The sequence below is a fragment of the Antechinus flavipes genome, chromosome 6 (genome assembly GCF_016432865.1).
Source record: "Antechinus flavipes isolate AdamAnt ecotype Samford, QLD, Australia chromosome 6, AdamAnt_v2, whole genome shotgun sequence".
NCBI classification, from domain to species: Eukaryota; Metazoa; Chordata; class Mammalia; order Dasyuromorphia; family Dasyuridae; genus Antechinus; species Antechinus flavipes.
This window is the reverse complement of record NC_067403.1, coordinates 249,093,547-249,114,885: the sequence shown is the minus strand read 5'-3', so window position 1 is coordinate 249,114,885 and position 21,339 is coordinate 249,093,547. Positions and strand designations below refer to the sequence as shown.

General features: G+C 43.8%; 1 protein-coding gene across 1 annotated transcript; it reads right to left on the bottom strand.

The window, feature by feature from the left end:
* Window positions 1–7,021: 7,021 nt before the first annotated feature.
* On the bottom strand, window positions 7,022–11,285 carry LOC127540076 (serine protease FAM111A-like). Its single transcript, XM_051964619.1, has 2 exons — window positions 11,211–11,285; window positions 7,022–9,696 (listed from the first exon to the last, which is right to left on the bottom strand). Exons 1-2 carry the CDS (start codon window positions 11,283–11,285, stop codon window positions 7,774–7,776), a joined length of 1,998 nt encoding a protein of 665 aa, XP_051820579.1. The 3' UTR covers window positions 7,022–7,773.
* Between the last annotated feature and the right edge of the window lie 10,054 nt (window positions 11,286–21,339).

Here is a 21,339-nt window from a genome sequence, read left to right as displayed (position 1 = left end):
AGTTGCCGGAGAACAAGATCCAACACTGTGGATCTTCTCGTGTGCATCCAAGCGTGCTGAAGAAGTCCCTTCCTGATCTGGAGAGAGCGAGCCTTTCCTTCTCCGAAGGCCCTCCTTCCACTTGTGAGGGATGTGAAAGACCCTTCCCCAAAATGACTACTCAGAGATCCCTCAGTAGAAGGCAGAAAAGTCGTTTATTAAAACCTCTGGAGGATGAGCCGTCCTATCACATCATGAGATAAGAAAGAGAAAGCTCGAGGTAGGAGGGCTAAAGAAGTAGTAAAGGCACACAGTTTTTATATAAGAAATTACATCACAAGGAAGGGAGCACTGGGAAGTGGGGGAGGCATCTAATTGGGTGTTGCTATTTGAGGAGATTGGAATGGAAAGTTTCTGTTGGTGATTTCGAGGAAACAGAAAATCAGGCCTTCAGCTTAATCAAGCAGACAGTGGTCCAGCTAATAGACTAAATATCGATAAATGTCATCAGCGCAGGTTAAGTAAATATGTTTTTAGCTGGCCAAGGCTCAAGTAAATATGGGCCTGCACATGTTATACAGATCATAGGGGAGACACAGAAATAATGAAAATAAAATACAGGAAAAAGAATTCACATATTCCTGTAAGTTCTTCACCTTATCTCTCTATTCCACACACAGTGACCCTGGCCACCCACCCTCACTCTGTTTTCTCTCTGAGAGAGAGAGAACTGAAGGGAGAGAGGGAAGGAAGGAGAGAGAGAGAGAGAGAGAGAGAGAGAGAGAGAGAGAGAGAGAGAGAGAGAGAGAGAGAGAGAGAGAGACTGAGAGACTTTGTTCTTGCAATTTATTTTTATTTTATTTTGTATTTATTTATTTTTGTTATATTGTTGTCCCGGGTCTGAGCCCCGCTTCGGAGACCAGGATTCTAACTCGTAGTTGCTCCAGGGTCTACACTTGCGCCTCCTTACCAAGGGGATCAGGCCCGGATCTGGGTTGGGAGCACATCTCCTACTTGCTACCTGAGCAGTCGCTCCTCCCCTGGAGTAAGCCCCACCCCTCCCATTGCACAAAACTCCCAGTAATCCCATCACTTTTGCGAGCGAGATTACCCGACAGGTCCCCTCCCAATTTCCTCCCCGCCCCCCACACGTCCCCTGCTCCTGGACCGGAAGAGCTAACTTCGATTCCTTGGATAGTGTCCATTAGGCTTTATAGAATCACTTCCTAAATTATTCACCTCGAAAAACATTTTCGAACACCTGCCGTTGTTTGAAAGATGGGAGGGGGCGCAAGGGCTCTTAGAGCCTGGAAGAACCGGATTCAAATCCAGATTCCCGGGACGACCCTGGTGTGCTCCAGGCGTCTCTAAGACTATTAATAGAACAGCTCGAGCAATGAATACCAACCAGCTCCACATTTGGACGCCCCCTAGGAGTCCTCCAGCCCCTCCCCTCAGGGACCATCTGGCTGGACCTGACCACTGAGTTATGGTTGTCATCCCGACCTAACCAACCAACCCGTGGGTGGCTGGATCCAAATGCAGCAGGTTAGAGCAGGAATCAAACGGAAGTTTCATTTCAAAATAAAGGAAACTGCTTATAAGCAAGGGAACATGTGCCAGGACTTTGTCCCTGGAGGGGAGGGGTAGTTGGGGGGACCAGCTCTAGTGTGGCTGAGGCTAGATTTATATCTGAGGTAGCCAAAGCAAAATAGTTTCTCCTAGCAACGATGGAGAGGTGTAACAAGGTGATCTGGGATCAAAAAGACCCTTCGTAGCAGTGCTTCATGTCTGGCAGATCCACGCTCCCCTAAGTTCAGAGATCAGAGGTTCCCGAAGGGCAAAAAGGACTGTTGTTAGACCAGCTTCAGGGCAGGGCACAGCTTACTTGGCCTTAGCTTTGGAAAACATGGTCTCCTAAGAATAGAAAGGTAGAAATTGGGACCTTATTGTAGTGGATTTAGTTATTTTTAATACACATTGCTTTATGAATCATGTTGGGAGAGAATAATCAGGGGAAAGGGAAAAAAAAAAAACCATGGGAAAGATGAACAAAAAGAGAAAATGAAGGGGACACATAAAGCATATATTGTTTTATATTTAGTCTCCTTAGTTGTTTTTTTTTTTTTTTTTCTGGATGCAGATGGCATTTTCTGCCCCAACTCTATTGGGATTGCCCTGGATCACTGAACCATTGAGAAGAATCACGTTTTTCATAATTGGTCATCACCCATTCTTGCTGTTCTTGTGTACAATGTATTCCTGGTTCTGCTTGTTTCGCTCAGCATCACTTCATGCCCTTATCAGGTGCTTGATTGGTGCTTGAGAATAATAAAGAAATTAGGGATGGGGAGGGTTGCGGGGAAAATCATTGAGTCCTGTTTTGGACAGTTTGAGATGCCTGTGGAACATCCAGCTGGAGATATCTAGCAGCCAGTGATATGGGACCAAAACTCAGGGGTTTGATAGTAGGGCTCAACCCACAGAAGTGGGAGCCATCTACCCAGAGATGATAGATAGAGAGCTTTTGGGAGCCCAAAAGTTCACCGACTGAGAAAGAGTAGAGACAGAAAAGAGAAGGCCCAGAATTGAGCTTTGAGCAACACTCCCCTTTAGAGGGCATGAAATAGTTGAGTGGGCAAATCAGCAAGGAATACTGGGAAGAAGTAGTCAGACAAGTAGGTGGAGAACCAGAAATGGTGCTCGAGTGTCAATGGCTACCAAGGGCTTGAGAAGGAAGATGAAGAATATGTCCATCTCTAGGCCCCTATATAAATATTTGGGCCCTGCTCACATTTATCCTAGGACACTTTGATCTCTCCTTTGTCCCTATCACACATTCATGCATTTTACTTTTTGGGATACTGTGTGTGTGTGTGTGTGTGTGTGTGTGTGTGTGTGTGTGTGTGTGTAAGGTGTATTTGTCCTAATAATTTTGAACCTCCTTGAGGCTGGAGACTGTGTTATGTTCACCAAAAATGACTCACTCAATGACTCTTTGTGGAAATAACAACAAAACACACACACACACAAATCACAGTGAAGATAGAAGATATTTTTTCCCATTCTCCTGGAGAAGTGGGGAGGTCCCTGAGTGTGAAGGCCTCATTAGCACCCTAGAAACTTTAGAATCAGCTGTAGTCAGGATAAGCAAAAATCATTGTCTTTATTCTTGGTCAAAATCAAGAGGAATGGATATAGGAATCTCCACAACTCTCTTCTTCCTCTCCTGGTCAGGAGTCACCTGGCTCATCTTACTCCACCCCCTAATCCCTCCTCCAAATCTCTCTAGACACTAACAGATCTAGCCAGCACAGAGTAGTGGGACGGGCCATTTTCTAAGCATATGCTAATAGAGTATTGTCCAATAAGTAATTAGCTTTAAGTGCTGGGTTATCCAAGTGCATCTGCTCAGAGATTCAGTCCTTTACACCTGGGTGTGCAACATTGTATTCTCTGAATTTAAAAAAATTTATTGTTAAGATTTATTTTTTCTCCCCCCCCCCCCCCTTAAAAATTACTCTGTAACATAGGCTGGGTTTCTGAAATGGAGGCAGGAGGCAGACACTGGAAGAAATATAGACAATGGAAAACCAATTGTTTTAAAAATTATTGGATTGCTAACACATCAGAAACTGGCAGAGGGCCCAAAGGCCAAAACTTGTCCTTAAATCGAGGAAGACCTAAAGAAGGAGAAGGTCACCTGTTGGGTACATGTATGTGGCAGAAAAATGGCCGGTAGGACAGGATGTTTATTTAAAGGATTGATAACTAGCTCAGAGTAGCCTGCAACATGGCAGGACAAAAGTGAAGAATAACTGGGCTGGGCAGGATGTGAACTGGGTTTATAAAAGCATTGTAACTGCGCCAGGAGGGAGGAGTTACCGAAGGAGTGACTCAGAGGAGGTAGGAGTTATGAGGAGTGACCAGAGAAAGCTAGAAGAGATATGTAGGACTTAAATAAACGTTTTGCTGTATAAATCAAACTGGCGTGTCCCAGGTGCTCTGTGGGGAGTAGAGCAACGCTCGAGAAGAGCGGTGCTGGAGACGTCCGAAAACCGGGAAGAATAAGAGTCCAGTTGAGACCCTCTTGGTGAGTAGAGGGACCCTTACAGTCACCATCCATAGGTATAATTCTAATAGTAATAAATCTTTCCCATTATGTGAAATCTAGATTTCTTAACCTGCTGCTGGGGTCCATGTCACATAGACTGAGTCCTGTCTTGTAAGTTAAATTATCCTTTTCTACCACTGTCCCCCATGTAGACTTAGCCTAGTTGTTATATTCATTTGTTACTTGTTTCTTTATTAATACCGTTAGAGTAAGTTACTTGTGTCAAGAGTAGGGGGCGTGTTAATGGTCCTTAATATTGGGCCATAACAAGGACCACAAGGATAGATGAATTTTAAGACTTCCATTGTAGCCCACTGAGGCTTTGGAAGAACTACAGAAGGGAGAGGCAACAACAACAAAAAAGAAAATGACCAACGTATTAATTTAGTGTGTGTGTAGTGGGCATGTGCAACATTCTGAGCTTTCAACTTTTATACTTCAAATGTTCCATCTCTGAAACATATTGATTTTCCTTGCATCCTAGGTGGTTGAGGACTATAGAAGGGAGGCAAGATGTCACCTTTTCTATTCATTCCCCATCTAAGATTGAGAATTTTTCAGGACAGGAATTCTTTTCTTTTTTGTTTTTGTAGCAATTCCCTGGTCTCAAGTGCTTTCATAGTGAGGCTGGCTACAACTTTGTCTTCCAGTCATGGAAATCTAGGAACAAGACAAAAGTCAGAATGGCTGGAGATGCAGTGGATGGCCTTGGTGGCTTTGATGTCTTATTAAGCTGTAAGTGCCCCACAGTCCCTTGTAATGTTCTTTGGAGCAGGTTTCTTAGGGGGCTTCTGGAGGCAGCCTTAGCTTCAAATTCAGTAATCACCCTGAATGCAGCCAGGAATTAAAGTCCAAATCCTTTATTGTCTCTATCAAAATCTCATCTCCTTCACTTGGAGCTTGGCTAGCTTTCTTAGAGGCCTATCTCTCTCCTTGGTTCCCAGAGCTCTTGCCGCTAGTCCTTTGTCTCTTCCAGCTTCTGCCTCTAGCTCCCTCTGAATGTCTCCAGCCAGCACAGGGGTGGAAAATGGAATGAATGCTGAATGTCCCGGACTTCATCCTGGTGGAGGTTCCTAGCTTATATATATATGCTCTCTTATAGGTGTGACTCTTGTAGAACTCTAATAAGTACTAAGTACATTAGTGAGCTAGAGAACTGTTAAGTACCATGCTAAATGAGATAACTGACTTAACACTTTGTAAGAATTCTAACAGCTGACTTCATGCATTGAAACATGGTTCTCACCCACTCATTCCACCATTTATGTTGAGGTGGAAGGATACACAAACCTACAATCAGTTTTGTGTTTCTGACAATTTTGTGAGATGACGGAGACAAAAATAAATTGAGTAGCTGTGGATCCCAAGGAGTGTTTGAGTCTTTCTAGCTCCCTTGACACCTAAGCTACTGTAAAAAAAATTTTTCAATAGTATTTTTTTTCTTCAATCACATGTAACGACAGTTTTCAGCATTTATTTTGGTAAGAATTTGAGTTCCATTTTTTTCCCTTCTCTCCCTTGTTTCCTCTCTCACCAAGACAGCAAGCAAACTGATATAGTTTATACATGTACATTCATTTAAAAATATGTCCAGATTTATCATGTTATAAAAGAAAATTCAGAAAGAAAAGGAAAAACACAAAAAAGAAAAAGCAAACAAAATAAAAATGCTTCGATCTTGAATTGTCTTTTTCCTCTGGATGGACATGGCATTTTCCATCTCAAGTGTATTGGAATCGCCCTGGACCACAGAATTGCTGAGAAGAGCTAAGGCAGTCAGAGCTGCTCATCGTACCATCTTGCTGTAACTATGTGCAATGTTCTCCTGGTTCTGCTCACTTCACTCAGCATGAGTTCAGGTAAGTTTTTCCAGGCTTTTCTGAAATCAGCCTGCTCATCATTTCTTATAGGACAATAATATTCTATTATATTCATATACCATAATGTATTCAGTCATTCCCCAGTGGATGGACATCTGTAGTGTTCTTCTTTTCTAAAATATGATCATTCTCTGGGAGCAGATTTCTTGGGGGGTTTCTGGAGGCAGCCTTAGGTACAGTTCAAAGTAAAAATCACCTCAAATGCAGCCACCTGTTAAAAGTTCAGATCCTTTACTGTCTCTTCCAAAATAGCCCAGTTAGCTTTCTTAGAGTCCTATCTCTCTCCTTAGTTCCAAGAGCTCCTGTTGCCAGTCCTGTTGTTCTTCCAGCTTCAGCCTCTCTTCTTCCAAATCTCCAGTTCTGCCCAATTGCAGTCTCTGGCTTCTCCATCTCCTCTAGTAGGTTTCTTCTTTTATATGCTCTTTTAGAGCTGTGAACTCAAAGGTTGACTCCTCCTCCGAGAGTGGGATTGTGGGGACTGTGACTTATGAATCTCCTCCACTGAACTTGTAAATCTCATACTGAAGCCTGAGTTGTGGATCTCAAATGCTAATGTGTGAACTGTGTGAACTCTTAAAGGTGTGAAGGGTGTGAACTCTGAACTAGAGAACTGCTAAGCAGTTAGACAACTAACTTATTACTTTGTGAGAATCCTAACAGCATCCACTCAATTTTCAGTTCCTTGCCACTACTAAAAGAGCTGCTACAAACATGTGTGGGTCCTTTCCCATTTTTTTTTAAGGTATACATCTTCCTTTCCCTTTTTTAAAGCTCTTTTTGAGACAGACCCAGTAGTAAGACTGCTGGATCACAGTTTCATAGTCCTTTGAACACAGTTCCCAATTGCTCTTCAGACTGCTTGGATCCGTTCACAGTTCCACCAACAATGTATCAGTGTCCCAGTTTCCCCACATCCTCTCCAACATTCATCATTTTCATTTCCTATCATCTTAGCCAATCTGAGAGATGTGAGGTGGTACCACAGAGTCTACACATGATTTCATACATGTATGAATAAAGCACTCAATACATGGCTATTATATTGCATTGTTTTTATTGTTTCATAATCTCTTGACAAACACTATTTTCAGGGTAGAAGTAGTAAAAAAAAAAAAGATATTTTTGAGAATATTTATAACAGGAAAAATAATTGAACTGAGTAAAAAATAAGAACAGGAGAAAGCCCACAAGGTACAGTAATATCCCAGATATATTTCAATCATTTAGGTCTTCAGGGGATCTATGAAATTGATGAGGGGTCCCTCCAATGATCTAAACCACAAGCCAGTCACACCTGCTCATCCCTCCCACATCTGGTCTCTATTATTCTTTAGAGCCCCAGAGCAAGTCTATCCAATGGGCTGTCAGTATTCTTCAGTTTTTGACGTCACCAGGAGCCAGAGGAACACGGAGGAGGATTGTTGGGCATTTTCATCACTTGCTGTTTCAGAAATGGAGAAGCAGCGTGAGGTATGGAGGGGTAATTGACTTGAAGTCAAGAAAACTGGCATTTGAACCCCAGTCTCCGAACCCAATCAGCCTATAACCGTGTACTATTTCTTCCAGCCTCGGGTTTTTAGATACCCACATCACAGCATTGTGAGGCTCAGGGGAGATAATTTCTAGAAGGGGTTTTGCAACCCTTAAGGTGCTAAGTAAATGTCAGTCATCAATCTTCCATAAGAAATTATGTGTCCATGAGAATGGGAGTGTATGAAAGAGCTCTAATCAGTACCGGGGCACAGACCCTGGTTTAAGTCTTGGGAAACCACAGTCTTCTCCCTCAGATTGCAGAAAGCATCAGAGGCATCTTCCTTGAAGGCAAAAACCTTGTGGAGAATCATCACAGCTCTCCATTTCTACATCCTGTTGGTATGGAAATAATAAATTATACCAACTTCCATGATTGTGCACCATATCTTCATGAATGGAATTGATAGAATAGCCAAATCCAATGATGCTCTGTTGCTGTTGCTGATATGTATATGAGAAGCCACCAGCATGTAAGGCAACCAGGCGACCAGATGCATCCAGTATTGGCGAGCCAGAGGACCCAAAGAAGAAGCTGCTGCGGTAGGTCAAGAAATCTTCAGAATCCATCACTTTGTGTTCTCTGAAACTCTTGGGGCTGAACATGTGGACACAGTTTGTCTTATTTTCCGGACAGTTTGTAGGATTACATTCTGGCTTCTTCCTATCCTGGAGAACTGTCTGGCATGCATTTTCCCTTTCTGCCAGAGGGATCACCATACAGATGTCCATTTTCTTCACCTGTCCTTCTGGGTGTCCAATAATAAAAACTGTGCCATCACGGGGCGTTTCAGTGTTCTGCTTCTGCTTAAATAAACCTTTAGGAATTTCATTTCCCTTCAGTCGTAAGACGGCGTAGTCAAGAGGAATACTTGAGACTTCAAACCAGGCCTCAATAGCGTATCTTTTTGGGAACTCGAAAGGGTTTTCATCAGTGAAAGTCACAAATGAATTTTCACTAATTGCCTGAGCCCAGTTTGGTTCTTTCACTTGTGTAATTATCAAGTCTAGTACATGTCGACAAGTAAGAATGTACCTGTCCCAAAAGACAAAGCAAGTACCAGAGACACTTTGTCCATTGTAGTTCACATGTATATATCCAACGGAGTCAAGTAAAGTAGCAAATGTCTTAACGTTTTTGGATGTCATGGCATCCTCAGTTTCTTTGCCAAGTTTTTCTTGATGTAGATTAAATAACTCAATGCCTTGTTCCCTAACCTTTTCTTCCTCTGTCTGAAAGAAATGACTAATCAAGCTATTTTCCCTTGTGAAAAAGGTACATGCTTCTAAGATGTCCTTTTTAAAAATCAACTGGCCTTGCTCTGGCTTAGATCTTGCAGGAGTTAGTTTCCTGGTTCTCTTTGGCCTCTCTGGCTTCAGAAACTTCTCATCAGCAGTGGGAGACTGTGCACCTTCCTGGGTGGCATCAAGGTGATCTGGCTGTTCCTTTGAATGGGGTTTTTGTTTGCACTCGCGTGTTGCCTTCTTTTTCTCCTCCTCCTCACTTCCATTATCACGTGCTATTGTGAATTTCTGGTTTGCTACTTTTTCCACGGGGTAAGTTTTCATATAGTTCATTCCGTCTTTGACTAATGTCCGATTGTCATCTGTCCCCCAGGGAAGAAATCTACCATCTTTGCGCAGGGCATCACATACAGTGTCTCCTGCAGTGGCAAAGAACAAAAGATCGCCATCTTTTTGGGCACCATATTCGCATTTAATGATTTTTTTTATCTCCATCCCCGTCCCAGAAATATAAAACGTGAAGCATTCTTGGTCAATACTAAGACCAAGTATTAGTCTTATGATACTGTATTTTTGCAAATTGTCCTGATCCTCGTTGCTTTTGAAAAATGTAATATGGAGTTGAGAATTCCTTGGCAGACATTTCAGGGGCATCCCTAAGTTCAAATATGTATTAGAAGGTCCATCTTCCCCAATTTCATCTATAGACACTTTCATTTCCTCTTCTGGTCGTTCCTTCAGTGCATTCTCAACAGCCTCATTCTTTATCAGAATTTTACACACACCGTCATTGAGTTTTTTATTCTTTTGGCTTATCTCAACTTCCGTGTCGTCTGTGACAACCGCCATGGCAATCGGCTCATTACATTTACCATCCTCACTTGGCAGTGAGGTGTTGTTTCCAGGACACTCCTTTCCAGGATAAGGTAAAGGTTGCTCCTGTTTTACCTTTTAAAAGACAAAAAAGAGAGAGGGAAATGGGTAGGCAGCACCCTTGCATAGAAACAGTGAAGAAGCCCAATGGATAGAGCGCTTAGGCAACTGTACTTTGATTAATGTACATTAATCATTACATTACAGAAATTAAAGAAAATATATTTATATTGTTAGATGACACTAATTACATTAATTATATTAAAGAAAATATAAAGCATTTACTTTGCTGTTATATCCTAAGCACTATGGGGCCTTTTCCTCAGAATGGGACCTAACACTGCCCAGATAAATTGTCTCTTCCTACTAGAATCCCTTAGAGCAGGGGTTATCTTGGATTTTGTGTTTGTGTCCCAGGGATAAGCTAAAAAATAAACATATTTCATTAATTGATCTGGAAATGAGGATGACGATAGCATTTATCCCTCATGGTGGTTGTAAGATTAAAATGAGATATTTATAAAAATGCTTTGTAAAGCTTAAAACCCCAATATAAATGCTAGCTCTTCATTTTCTTCCTATCATCATTATTATTATCCTGTGTTGACACTTATTAGCTAGGTGACTTTGTGAGCCTCTCTCGGCCCCTCACTTCCCTTAGATTTTTTAACTTCTCATCAAATGGCAATAATAATACAAGAATCCTCTGCCTCACAGGGTTGTCGTGAGGACAACCGACACTTTGGAAAATATAGAGAGTGCTAAAAATATGAGTTATGGAAATAAGAATGATATGAGACTGAGATCATGATATTGCCAGCCATAGCCCTGTTTTGTTTCCTTTGTATTAAATATATTTGGGTTCACAGCAGGAAATGCTAATGGAAAAAATCATGAAGGTACATAAATAAAGCAAGGAACTTCATATTAGATCTCACAATGACGAAACTCCATCCAAAAAGCAAATCAGCTTCAATTTGTATTTTAAATAATGGGACACGCCTGGTCTACCAGTATAGACATATGTTTAGAGGCAGCCCTTGAACCCAGGTCTTCCCAATTTGAAGCTAGCTCTTTCTGACTCCAAATAGTCTCTTATTGAGTTATATAAAATTTACATTTGTTGAGTGTCCACTGTATGACCTGAAAAATCAATAAAATCCAGTCCTGGGCTTTATGCAGGATGATCTAGAAGTGAAGGATTCTGAAATACATTCTGGGGACTTTAATTTAAAGGATAACAAGGCTATCAGTGAGTTGTAAATCAAAGTCTCTGGGAGATCTGAGGAGAGAGGTCATTTACCACTATGGCAAGGAATAGCCTATAAAGGAAGGGGGAATTTGAAGGTTGAATGGTGGGGGATTTAGCAGGTTCAGGACAACCTGTGCAATGACTTTGAATGGAAGCTTGAAGGTAGAACAACAGTGAGGAATGTTCTCAGGACACAGAGAGAATAGTCCATGTTGACCATATGTTGCACAAAAAGGAGTCTGGCTCCTTGCCCCAGGCAACTACAGAAAACTAACCAGAACACTACAATCTGGGCCCTGGTAGCTGCTCTACACAGGCCAACATCACACCTACATACCATGTTAGACATGGACCTATTCTGCTCATCATTTGAGGTGGGCTGACGTACCTTCTCGTCTCCTCCAGACTCCATGACTTTCTTTTCAATTCAAGGCTGTGTTAATGACAAAACAGAAGGTAAAAAATGGGGTCCCTTTCACAAGAACATAAAGAAAGAGTAATAAAATCTGGTGTCTTTATCAACTGATGAACAGATAAAGAGTATCTGCTAGGCATGAACCAGAGGAGCTGAAGGAAAAAAAGAAAGGAAGCTGGATATGTGGGGAATAACCCTGTTTTAAGAGTCTTAAGCCTTGGATATGAATTGTTTGAACTTGAGCTCTGATGCTTATGAGCTGTGTGACCTTAATCACATGAGTGTCCATCTCTGGCCAATTGTAAAATGACCTTGTTGGATAACATGGCTTATTTTCCAGCTCTAAATTCTAGGTCCTGAAAAAAATTAAGTTGTAAAGGCATCCTTTGGATAATTTGGCCTCAATTCATTTCTCCCTGTAATCATATCAAAAAAGAGTTCTCTTATCATAAAAACAATGACTGTGCCCTGTTAGGCAGCTTCTCCTTCCCCAACACATGGTCTGGTGAGGACTGGAGTGAGCACCAGACCAAAGCTTTCTTCAAATGTCACCCCTAATTGGTGGGGAATAGTCTAGGTAAGTTTCTGGTTCTGGGATTGGCCAGAGGTCGTAGGGTCATAGATGGAAAGCTGGAAGAAACCTTAAAGGTCATTTTAATAATCCCAGTCTTTCACAGGGGAGTAAGAAGAAAAAAAATTCTCTTTGGGTTTTGCATACAAAATTGATTATTAGCATGATATGAAAATAATCATTTTTCTCCATAACAAATTTTGGAAGGGATAAGGGAAAATTGAGATACTAATGCTCTATTCCTGAAATGATAGACTGATTTTACCCTTCTGTAAACCAGGCTGGAGATGTGCCCAAGGGGTATAAAACCCTGTATAGACTCTGACCAAGCAATACCGTCGCTAGGTCTGTATCCCCAAAAGAAAAAAAAAATCAAAAGGTCTTATGTGTGCAAAAACATTTCTAGCAGCTCTTTTAGTGGTGGCAAAGAACTACAAATTGAGAGCATGGCTATGGGCAATGACTGAACAACTTGTGATGGAATACATAAGCCATGACAAGCAGGATGCTCTCAGAGAAACCTGGAAAGATGCGCACAAAGTGTGGCCAAGTGAAATGAGCAGAACCAAGAGAACACTGGATACAGCAATAGCAATATGGGATGATGACCGACTGTAAATGGCTTAGCGATTCTCAGCCAAACAAGGATCCAAAATAATTCTGAAGGACGTATAAAAATCGCCATCCCCAGAGGAAAAAACCCGATGGATCTAAATACAGACCAAAGTACATCATTTCTTTCCTATATTTTTCTTGTTTGTTTTTCTGTTTTCTTTCACAGGTTGACTAACATGGAAATGTGGTTTTTCTAGATACACATAGACATATTGCACTACATATGTGTGTGTAAAACTTTCAATAGGATTGTTTCTTTCAGTAATCCTATGTATTTTATATTGTGCACATGATTCTGGTAAAGGAGGCACCAGAATGCACGCAAAGGGGACTTGATCACTTTAGAAGGTAAGAATCCTTGCCCCAGGAGCAAGGGGAAAGGCTCGCTCCTTTCTCAGTGGCTGGTTCTAGTCGCAGGTGAGCTCTGAGGCCCCTCCCAGCCTCCCCTCCGATACTTAGAGATGGATTGACAGCTTACCTGAAGCTTGCTCCGCAGCGTCTCCGCTCAGAAGAGAACCGAATTCGGGGTCAGCTCCCGAGGCTCTGGAAGGGATACGCACAGCCTGGTCTGCTCCAGGAAAAGTGCGGAGAGAGAGAAAGGCGGGAAAGAATAAGAGAGAGGCAAGGGAGTGTGACTCATCCAACCAGTTGGGAAGAAGTCTCCACCCCTTTGCGTCACAGGCGGGAAAATTCTAAAAAAAAAAAAAAAAAAAAAAAAAGGGGTGCCCTAAGTTCACCAGAACCCGCACAAAGGGGACTTGACCGCTCTAAAAGGTGAAGAATCCTTGCCCCAGGGGCAGGAGGAAAGGAAGCTGAAAGGCTCGCCCCTTGCTCCGCGGCTGGTTCTGGTGGCAGGTGAGCTCTGAGGCCCCTCCCAACCTCCCTTTAGGAGCATCTGGCTCGTAGCAACTGCCCGGCATCTCGCTCCTCTCTCTGCCGCCTCCCCAGTCGCACGGAAAGGGCCCGGAGCGCTGGGCTACGTGGGCAATCCCCGAGCCGGGAAGGCTCTCGGGAGCGTCTCCTTGGGCTCCCCCACAACGAGGCACTCGGCCTCCATGCGAAGGCCGGCAGGGAAGGCGGGCTCATCACCTACGCTGCGCACCGTGCCTGGAGCGCGGTAAACGCTTACCTGACACTTACTGAAGGATTGACAGCTTATCCGAAGCTTGCTTCGCGGCGTCTCCGCCCAGAAGAAAACCGAATTCGGGGGCGCCCAAGGTGTACTAGCTCGGGGTCGGCTCCTGAGGCTCTGGAAGGGACACGCACAGCCTGGTCTGCTCCGAGAAAAGTGCGGAGAGAGAGAAAGGCGGGAAAGAAAAAGAGAGGCAAGGGAGTGACTCATCCAACCTGTTGGGGACAAGTCTCCATCCCTTTGCGTCACAGGCGGGAAAATTCTTTTTAAAAAGGGGCTCTAAGTTTCACCAGAACGCGCACAAAGGGGACTTGATCGCTCTAAAAGGTGAAGAATCCTTGCTCCAGGGGCAGGGGGAAAGGCTTGCTCCTTGCTCCGTGGCTGGTTCTGGTCGCAGGTGAGCTCTGAGGCCCCTCCCAACCTCCCCTCTGAAGCACCTGGCCCGTAGCAGCTGCCCGGGATCTCACTCCTCTCTCTGCCGGATCCCCAGTCGCACGAAACGGGGCCGGAGCGCTGGGCTACGTGGGCAATCCCCGAGGCGGGAAGGATTGAGCTGGATTGACAGCTCACCCGAAGCTTGCTCCGCGGCGACTCCGCTCAGAAGAGAACCGAATTCGGGGGCGCCCAAGGTGTACTAGCTCGGGGTCAGCTCCTGAGGCTCTGGAAGGGACACGCACAGCCTGATCTGCTCCAGGAAAAGTGCGGAGAGGGAGAAAGGCGGGAAAGAAAAAGAGAGGCAGGGAGTGACTCATCCAACCAGTTGGGGAGAAGTCTCCACCCCTTTGCGTCACTGGCGGGAAAATTCTAAAAGAAAGGGGCCCTAAGTTTCACCAGAACGCGCACAAAGGGGACTTGATCGCTCTAAAAGGTGAAGAATCCTTGCCCCAGGGACAGGGGGAAAGGAAGCTAAAAGTCTCTCCCCTTGCTCCGTGGCTGGTTCTGGTGGCAGGTGAGCTCTGAGGCCCCTCCCAACCTCCCCTCAGGAGCATCTGGCTCATAGCAGCTGCCCGAGATCTCGCTCCTCTCTCTGCCGCCTCCCCAGTCCCAATGAAAGGGGCCGGAGCGCTGGGTTACGTGGGCAATCCCCGAGCCGGGAAAGATCTCGGGAGTGTCTCCTTGGGCTCCCCCACAACGAGACACTCGGCCTCCAAGGGAAGGCTGGCAGCGAAGGCGGGGCTCATCACCTGCGCTGCGCACCGTGCCTGGAGCATTGTAAACGCCTAACTGACACTTACTGATAGATTGACAGCTCACCCGAAGCTTGCTTCGCTGCGTCTCCGCTCAGAAAAAAACCGAATTCGGGGGCTACAAGTACTAGCTCGGGGTCAGCTCTTGAGGCCCTAGAAGGGACACGCACACCCTGGTCTGCTCCGAGAAAAGTGCCGAGGAGGGAGAAAAGCGGAAAAGAAAAAGGGAGGCAAGGGAGTGACTAGTCCAACCAGTTGGGGAGAAGTCTCCACCCCTTTGCGTCACAGGCGGGAAAATTCTTTTTAAAAAGGGGCCCTAAGTTTCACCAGAACGCGCACAAAGGGGACTTGATCGCTCTAAAAGGTGAAGAATCCTTGCTCCAGGGACAGGGGGAAAGGCTTGCTCCTTGCTCCGTGGCTGGTTCTGGTCGCAGGTGAGCTCTGAGGCCCCTCCCAACCTCCCCTCTGAAGCACCTGGCCCGTAGCAGCTGCCCGGATCTCACTCCTCTCTCTGCCGGATCCCCAGTCGCACGAAACGGGGCCGGAGCGCTGGGCTACGTGGGCAATCCCCGAGGCGGGAAGGATTGAGCTGGATTGACAGCTCACCCGAAGCTTGCTTCGCTGCGTCTCCGCTCAGAAAAAAACCGAATTCGGGGGCGCCCAAGGTGTACTAGCTCGGGGTCAGCTCCTGAGGCTCTGGAAGGGACACGCACAGCCTGATCTGCTCCAGGAAAAGTGCGGAGAGAGAGAAAGGCGGGAAAGAAAAAGAGAGGCAAGGGAGTGACTCATCCAACCTGTTGGGGACAAGTCTCCATCCCTTTGCGTCACAGGCGGGAAAATTCTTTTTAAAAAGGGGCTCTAAGTTTCACCAGAACCCGCACAAAGGGGACTTGATCGCTCTAAAAGGTGAAGAATCCTTGCCCCAGGGGCAGGAGGAAAGGAAGCTGAAAGGCTCCCCCCTTGCTCCGCGGCTGGTTCTGGTGGCAGGTGAGCTCTGAGGCCCTTCCCAACCTCCTTTTAGGAGCATCTGGCTCATAGCAGCTGCCCGGGATCTCGCTCCTCTCTCTGCCGCCTCCCCAGTCGCACGGAAAGGGCCCGGAGCGCTGGGCTACGTGGGCAATCCCCGAGCCGGGAAGGCTCTCGGGAGCGTCTCCTTGGGCTCCCCCACAACGAGGCACTCGGCCTCCATGCGAAGGCCGGCAGGGAAGGCGGGGCTCATCACCTACGCTGCGCACCGTGCCTGGAGCGCGGTAAATGCTTACCTGACACTTACTGAAGGATTGACAGCTTATCCGAAGCTTGCTACGCGGCGTCTCCGCCTAGAAGAAAACCGAATTCGGGGGCGCCCAAGGTGTACTAGCTCGGGGTCGGCTCCTGAGGCTCTGGAAGGGACACGCACAGCCTGGTCTGCTCCGAGAAAAGTGCGGAGAGAGAGAAAGGCGGGAAAGAAAAAGAGAGGCAAGGGAGTGACTCATCCAACCTGTTGGGGACAAGTCTCCATCCCTTTGCGTCACAGGCGGGAAAATTCTTTTTAAAAAGGGGCTCTAAGTTTCACCAGAACGCGCACAAAGGGGACTTGATCGCTCTAAAAGGTGAAGAATCCTTGCTCCAGGGGCAGGGGGAAAGGCTTGCTCCTTGCTCCGTGGCTGGTTCTGGTCGCAGGTGAGCTCTGAGGCCCCTCCCAACCTCCCCTCTGAAGCACCTGGCCCGTAGCAGCTGCCCGGATCTCACTCCTCTCTCTGCCGGATCCCCAGTCGCACGAAACGGGGCCGGAGCGCTGGGCTACGTGGGCAATCCCCGAGGCGGGAAGGATTGAGCTGGATTGACAGCTCACCCGAAGCTTGCTCCGCGGCGACTCCGCTCAGAAGAGAACCGAATTCGGGGGCGCCCAAGGTGTACTAGCTCGGGGTCAGCTCCTGAGGCTCTGGAAGAGACACGCACAGCCTGGTCAGCTCCGAGAAAAGTGCAGAGAGGGAGAAAGGCGGGAAAGAAAAAGAGAGGCAAGGGAGTGACTCATCCAACCTGTTGGGGACAAGTCTCCACCCCTTTGCGCCACAGGCGGGAAAATTCTGCAAAAGGGGCGAGATCAACTGAAAAAGTAAAAGAAACTGAAGGTCTGGGCAGACCCAGCAGAGAGGAAGTGGCTGGAATCGACTCTGGAAGACCGAGGCGGGAGAGAGGAAGAATGGTTTTAGTCCCCTAACTCCCCACCCTGTTCCTTTTTGAAAAGTAAATGTAGTGGATAGAGCACCAGCCCTGAAGGCAGGAGGACCTGTATTCAAATTCGACCTTAGATAGTTCATATTTGCTAGCTTTGTGCCCCTGGTCAAGCCACTTAACCCCAAATGCCATGCCTTCCCCCAAATTAAAAGTCACTGCCCTCACTAAGACCTTCTTGGGCACGTGATTCCGATTTTACCTTATAAGCTACTATACCCTCCACAAGCCAGAGGACTATAGATCTCCTGAAAAGAGAAACTAAAGTAAAAGCTTCAATGTACAATTCTAAAGCAATAAAAGCAAGAGTTGGATAGAAATGAAGGATTATTTACACTAATATAAAAATATGAAATATTCTAAATTATAGGGTACAATCTCTAGAGGGAGGGAATTACTGAATTCCCTACAAAGTAGGAACTTAAAGTCAAGTTTTGGGGAAGAAATTTGTCCTGCTGAACTTAAAGGAGAATTTTACCAAGTTTTATATTTTAAAGTCTCTTTTTCAATCACAGATTAAAAACCATTTTTCCATTCATCTTTATTTTTTTGAATTCCAAAGTTTCCCTTTCCTGCCCTCCCTTTGCCCTTATTGAAAAATTGATTTGCTATCGTTTATACGTGTGCAGACATATAAAAGATATTTCTGAGTGATGTTGTGAAAGAAAACAAACTAAAAAAGAAATCCATGCCAAGAAAAAAATAAAGAAAACAAAATATGTGTGTATGTGTGTATATACATGTGGTGTTCTCTTCTTTTGTATATAATGGTTCTCTCTGTCAGTAGGTTTCTCGGTGAGGTTTTCTAGAGGCAGTAGAATAATAATCAATCCAAATGCAGCCAGCTGATAAAATCCAAATGTTTATTTTCTCCTTCCTTGGGCCTGGGTAGCTTTCTTAGAGGCCTCAGCTTTCCTTGGTTCCCAGAGCTCTTGTTACTAGTCTTTTGCCTCTAGCTCCATTCTGAATGTCTCTAGCCAGCACCAAGGTGAAAGTTGGAATGAATCTGTCTTGCCTCCAAGAGAGGGCTTCTGGCTCTCAATCTCCCAGAGTGCTCCTGTGTCTGTCCCAGAGTGCTCCTTCTGAGTCTTGTCTCCTTGCCTGGGGCTGGGCAGCTTTCTGGAGAGCCTTTCAGACCAGCCTTGGTCTCAGGGGGAAGTGCAGGAGCCCAGCCAACACGGTGGTGTGAGATGGGATGAATGAATCTGGTTGCAGCCTCCAAGAGTGGGCTTCTTCTGAACTGACCTGAATGGCTCACTGAAGCTCTATTTATGCTGGATGTAAAAAGTTGACTCCTCCTCCAAGGGAGGGATTAAGGGAGGTGTGAATTCACAAAGTTACAAAGTTAACTTTGTGAATCTCCCATACTTGTGAACTCCAATGAGTACTCAAATACATTAGTGAGTTAGAGAATTTGCTAAGTACTATGCTAAATTAGATAATTATTGTCTCTATCAACTCTAATGAGTTAACACTTTGTAAGGATTCCAACACACACACACACACACACACACACACACACACATATATATATATATTCTAAAGATTCCATCAATTCTTCTATTGAAGATGGATAGCACTTTTCATCATAAGTCCTTTGGAATGCTTGGATCATTGCATTGCTGAGAATTGCAGTTATTCATATCTGATCATTTTACAATATTTGCTGTCACTGTGTAAACTGTTCTCTTATTTACCAAATTTTAAAATAACAATTAATACCATGTTCCTTTTCTTGCCTCTCAACCTCAACCCTAACAACTTTCTATTTCACTGGTCTTCTCAGATCCTCTGTGTCATCTTCAAAGCATCTACTCTTAGATTTCTTGGAATTCATTCCCCCTCTCAGGACTATCGTCCAGGACTCCTTCCATTTTTCCTACTCTTGACCCCTTTTTTGCTGGAGACATTTTTATGTAAATATACAAATCATTGACAGTAAATTATAATTTTGTGATCACCACATTCACTTATGAGACCCTCTATAGGGCTGAGATGCACAGTTTAAGAAACTTTTGGAAACTCAATCAAACCCAGTTTTACATAAGGAGACTGGTCTGTTTTGATAGGCGTTTCCTCATCTGGGAATTCTTTCTATCACGGAAATAGCAAATGTAGTTTCTATGCCTACTATTTAGTTTTTCCCCTCCAAAAGCTGAGAAAGCAGGCAGAATATCAAACTCCTTTTATGACACAACTAGAATCCAAATACTCAAGGTGAGGAAGAATAAAGCAAAGAAAAAGAGCTCTGGACCAATATCAAATGAATATCCACTAAAACTTCAAAATGAAATTCTAATAAAAATGCTAAAATGATTTATCCAAAAATTAATTCGTTAATAATAGAAATGTATAGGGATCTAAATATATTACAAAGATTACATTATTTGATCTTGGCAAAAATAATGGAGTGATCTACCATTTCCTTCTCCTGCTCATTCTATAGATGAGGAAATTGAGACAAACAAAATTAAGTGAGCAAGCCAGGGCCAGTAAATGCCTCAGTCTAGATTTGAACTCATGAAGATGAATCTGATTCCAGATCTAGCACTCTCTGCACTATGCTGTCACCTACCTGTCCCTCCTATTAAGCACCTACTATGCTCCCAAAACACATTTCCTTTCCTTCCTCTCTTTGTTTCTCCTTAAGGATTTCACATTTTAATGAGAGTGAAAAATATATGAATGACTAGAGACACACCAGATAAATAAAATTTGGAGAGAAAGGTACTAGACATGGGAGGAAAACAGGAGGATAAGAAAAACGACAAGAAAGAGGTGAAGACCAAAAGGATTCCATGGCAGAGCAGGTTGGAGCAGTATACAAGCTCTAAGGGGATTCTGGGCCTAGAGTAGGGAAAGCCTGAAGTTAAATCCATCTTAGACACTTATTAGTTCTGTGACCTTAGCCAAGTCACTTAGCTGTTAACTGCCTCTGTTTCCCTAGCTTTAAAATGGGGTTAATAATAGCCTCTATCTCCCTGGAATTTTATGAGGACCATGTGAGTTATTTGAAAGTATTGAGCAGAATGCCTGGTACATAGAGGGTATGCAATAAAAGCATATTTCCTTCCTTGCTGATGGAGGTAATAAAGAGTTGCTAGAATCTATTGAACAGGAGGGTATCATGATCAGTTCTATAAAATCATCTTTGTACTCGAAGTTATTATTACTTATTTTCTTAGGATTAAATCAGTCCCTGGCAAAACTAATTTTAGCAAGTTTTGAAGGAAAGTGGGTATAAATTTTGCTAAATATTCACTAATAAAGGATGTATAGACCCTTGCTGGAATAAAAGATAAATCCAGAAATTACCTGAAAAAAAATTCAATAACTGGAAACCAAACATGTGGAAAAGGAATAAATAATTTCTTCCAATTCTAAAGTATAATCTGCATGTCTTCATAAAGTATTTTAACGACCTTATAGGGGAATGGCAATCTTGGTAGAGCTTTAATGAATACAGCAACAATAAAATTCACAGAGCAGTTATTCCTTAAAAAGAATCTTTAAAATGACTAGGAACTGATTTGAAATTTTAGTTTGAATTTTAAGAAATGTTTTATTAATTATGAGATTATTAATTACAGGAGAAATTAAGTGAAATAGCAATTTAGGAAAGTGCTAAAATAAGAAAAAAATCAGAAAGAAATTAGATTATAACTCTTATGGGTTATAATAATTCCTCAACTCAGAAGTTAAAAAGAAACACATTTGCTAAACCTGAAGATTTCGAATTTCAATCTGTGAAGCCAGTTTTCATTGTAGTATACAATAATGGGTCACTTAAAGTTGGAATAAGTTTATTGAGGGAAGGGATTTTTATTATTGGAAGACAGAGATATCTACTCACTGAGGCAACCATTCTTGTAAAATATAAAATACATTTTTCCTGCATTAAAAAATTAGAAGACAGAATAAAGAAATTTCAAACCATGCTCAGAAAAGAATAAAAGTGGCTAATAATTGAGTTCATTTATTTACCCTTCTATTGTTTATTGTTTTAAACAATCAACCTGAGGACACCAAAAAAGTCCTAATTGAGAGTCCAGATTGCAGGTGAATCCCAAAGTGCTCCTATAAAAAAGAAAACTTGCTTTGAAATCAGAAAATAACTGTCAGTAAGTGAAATTTAAATCAATTGTTTAGTAAATTAAAACAATGCTGTGTTAGAGTTCAAATGTTGGAGTTTCTTCTTCTCAGGGCACAGCCGGTTTAGAGGCTTAGAGCCCTTCGGATGTCTCCAAATCCAAAGGTTCTGTCCTTCGGCCTCTGCCTCTGCTTTCTTCTGCCTCCAACAGAGATGGAAGATCTCTCTTATCTCCTTGT

Excerpts from the sequence above, each read along its gene's own strand:
- LOC127540076 (XM_051964619.1), bottom strand. The coding sequence starts at position 11,285 with ATGGAGTCTGGAGGAGACGAGAAGGTACGTCAGCCCACCTCAAATGAT. Across the intron at positions 9,697-11,210 it reads ATAGGTCCATGTCTAACATG|GTAAAACAGGAGCAACCTTT; the intron begins GTATGTAGGTGT and ends GTCTTTTAAAAG.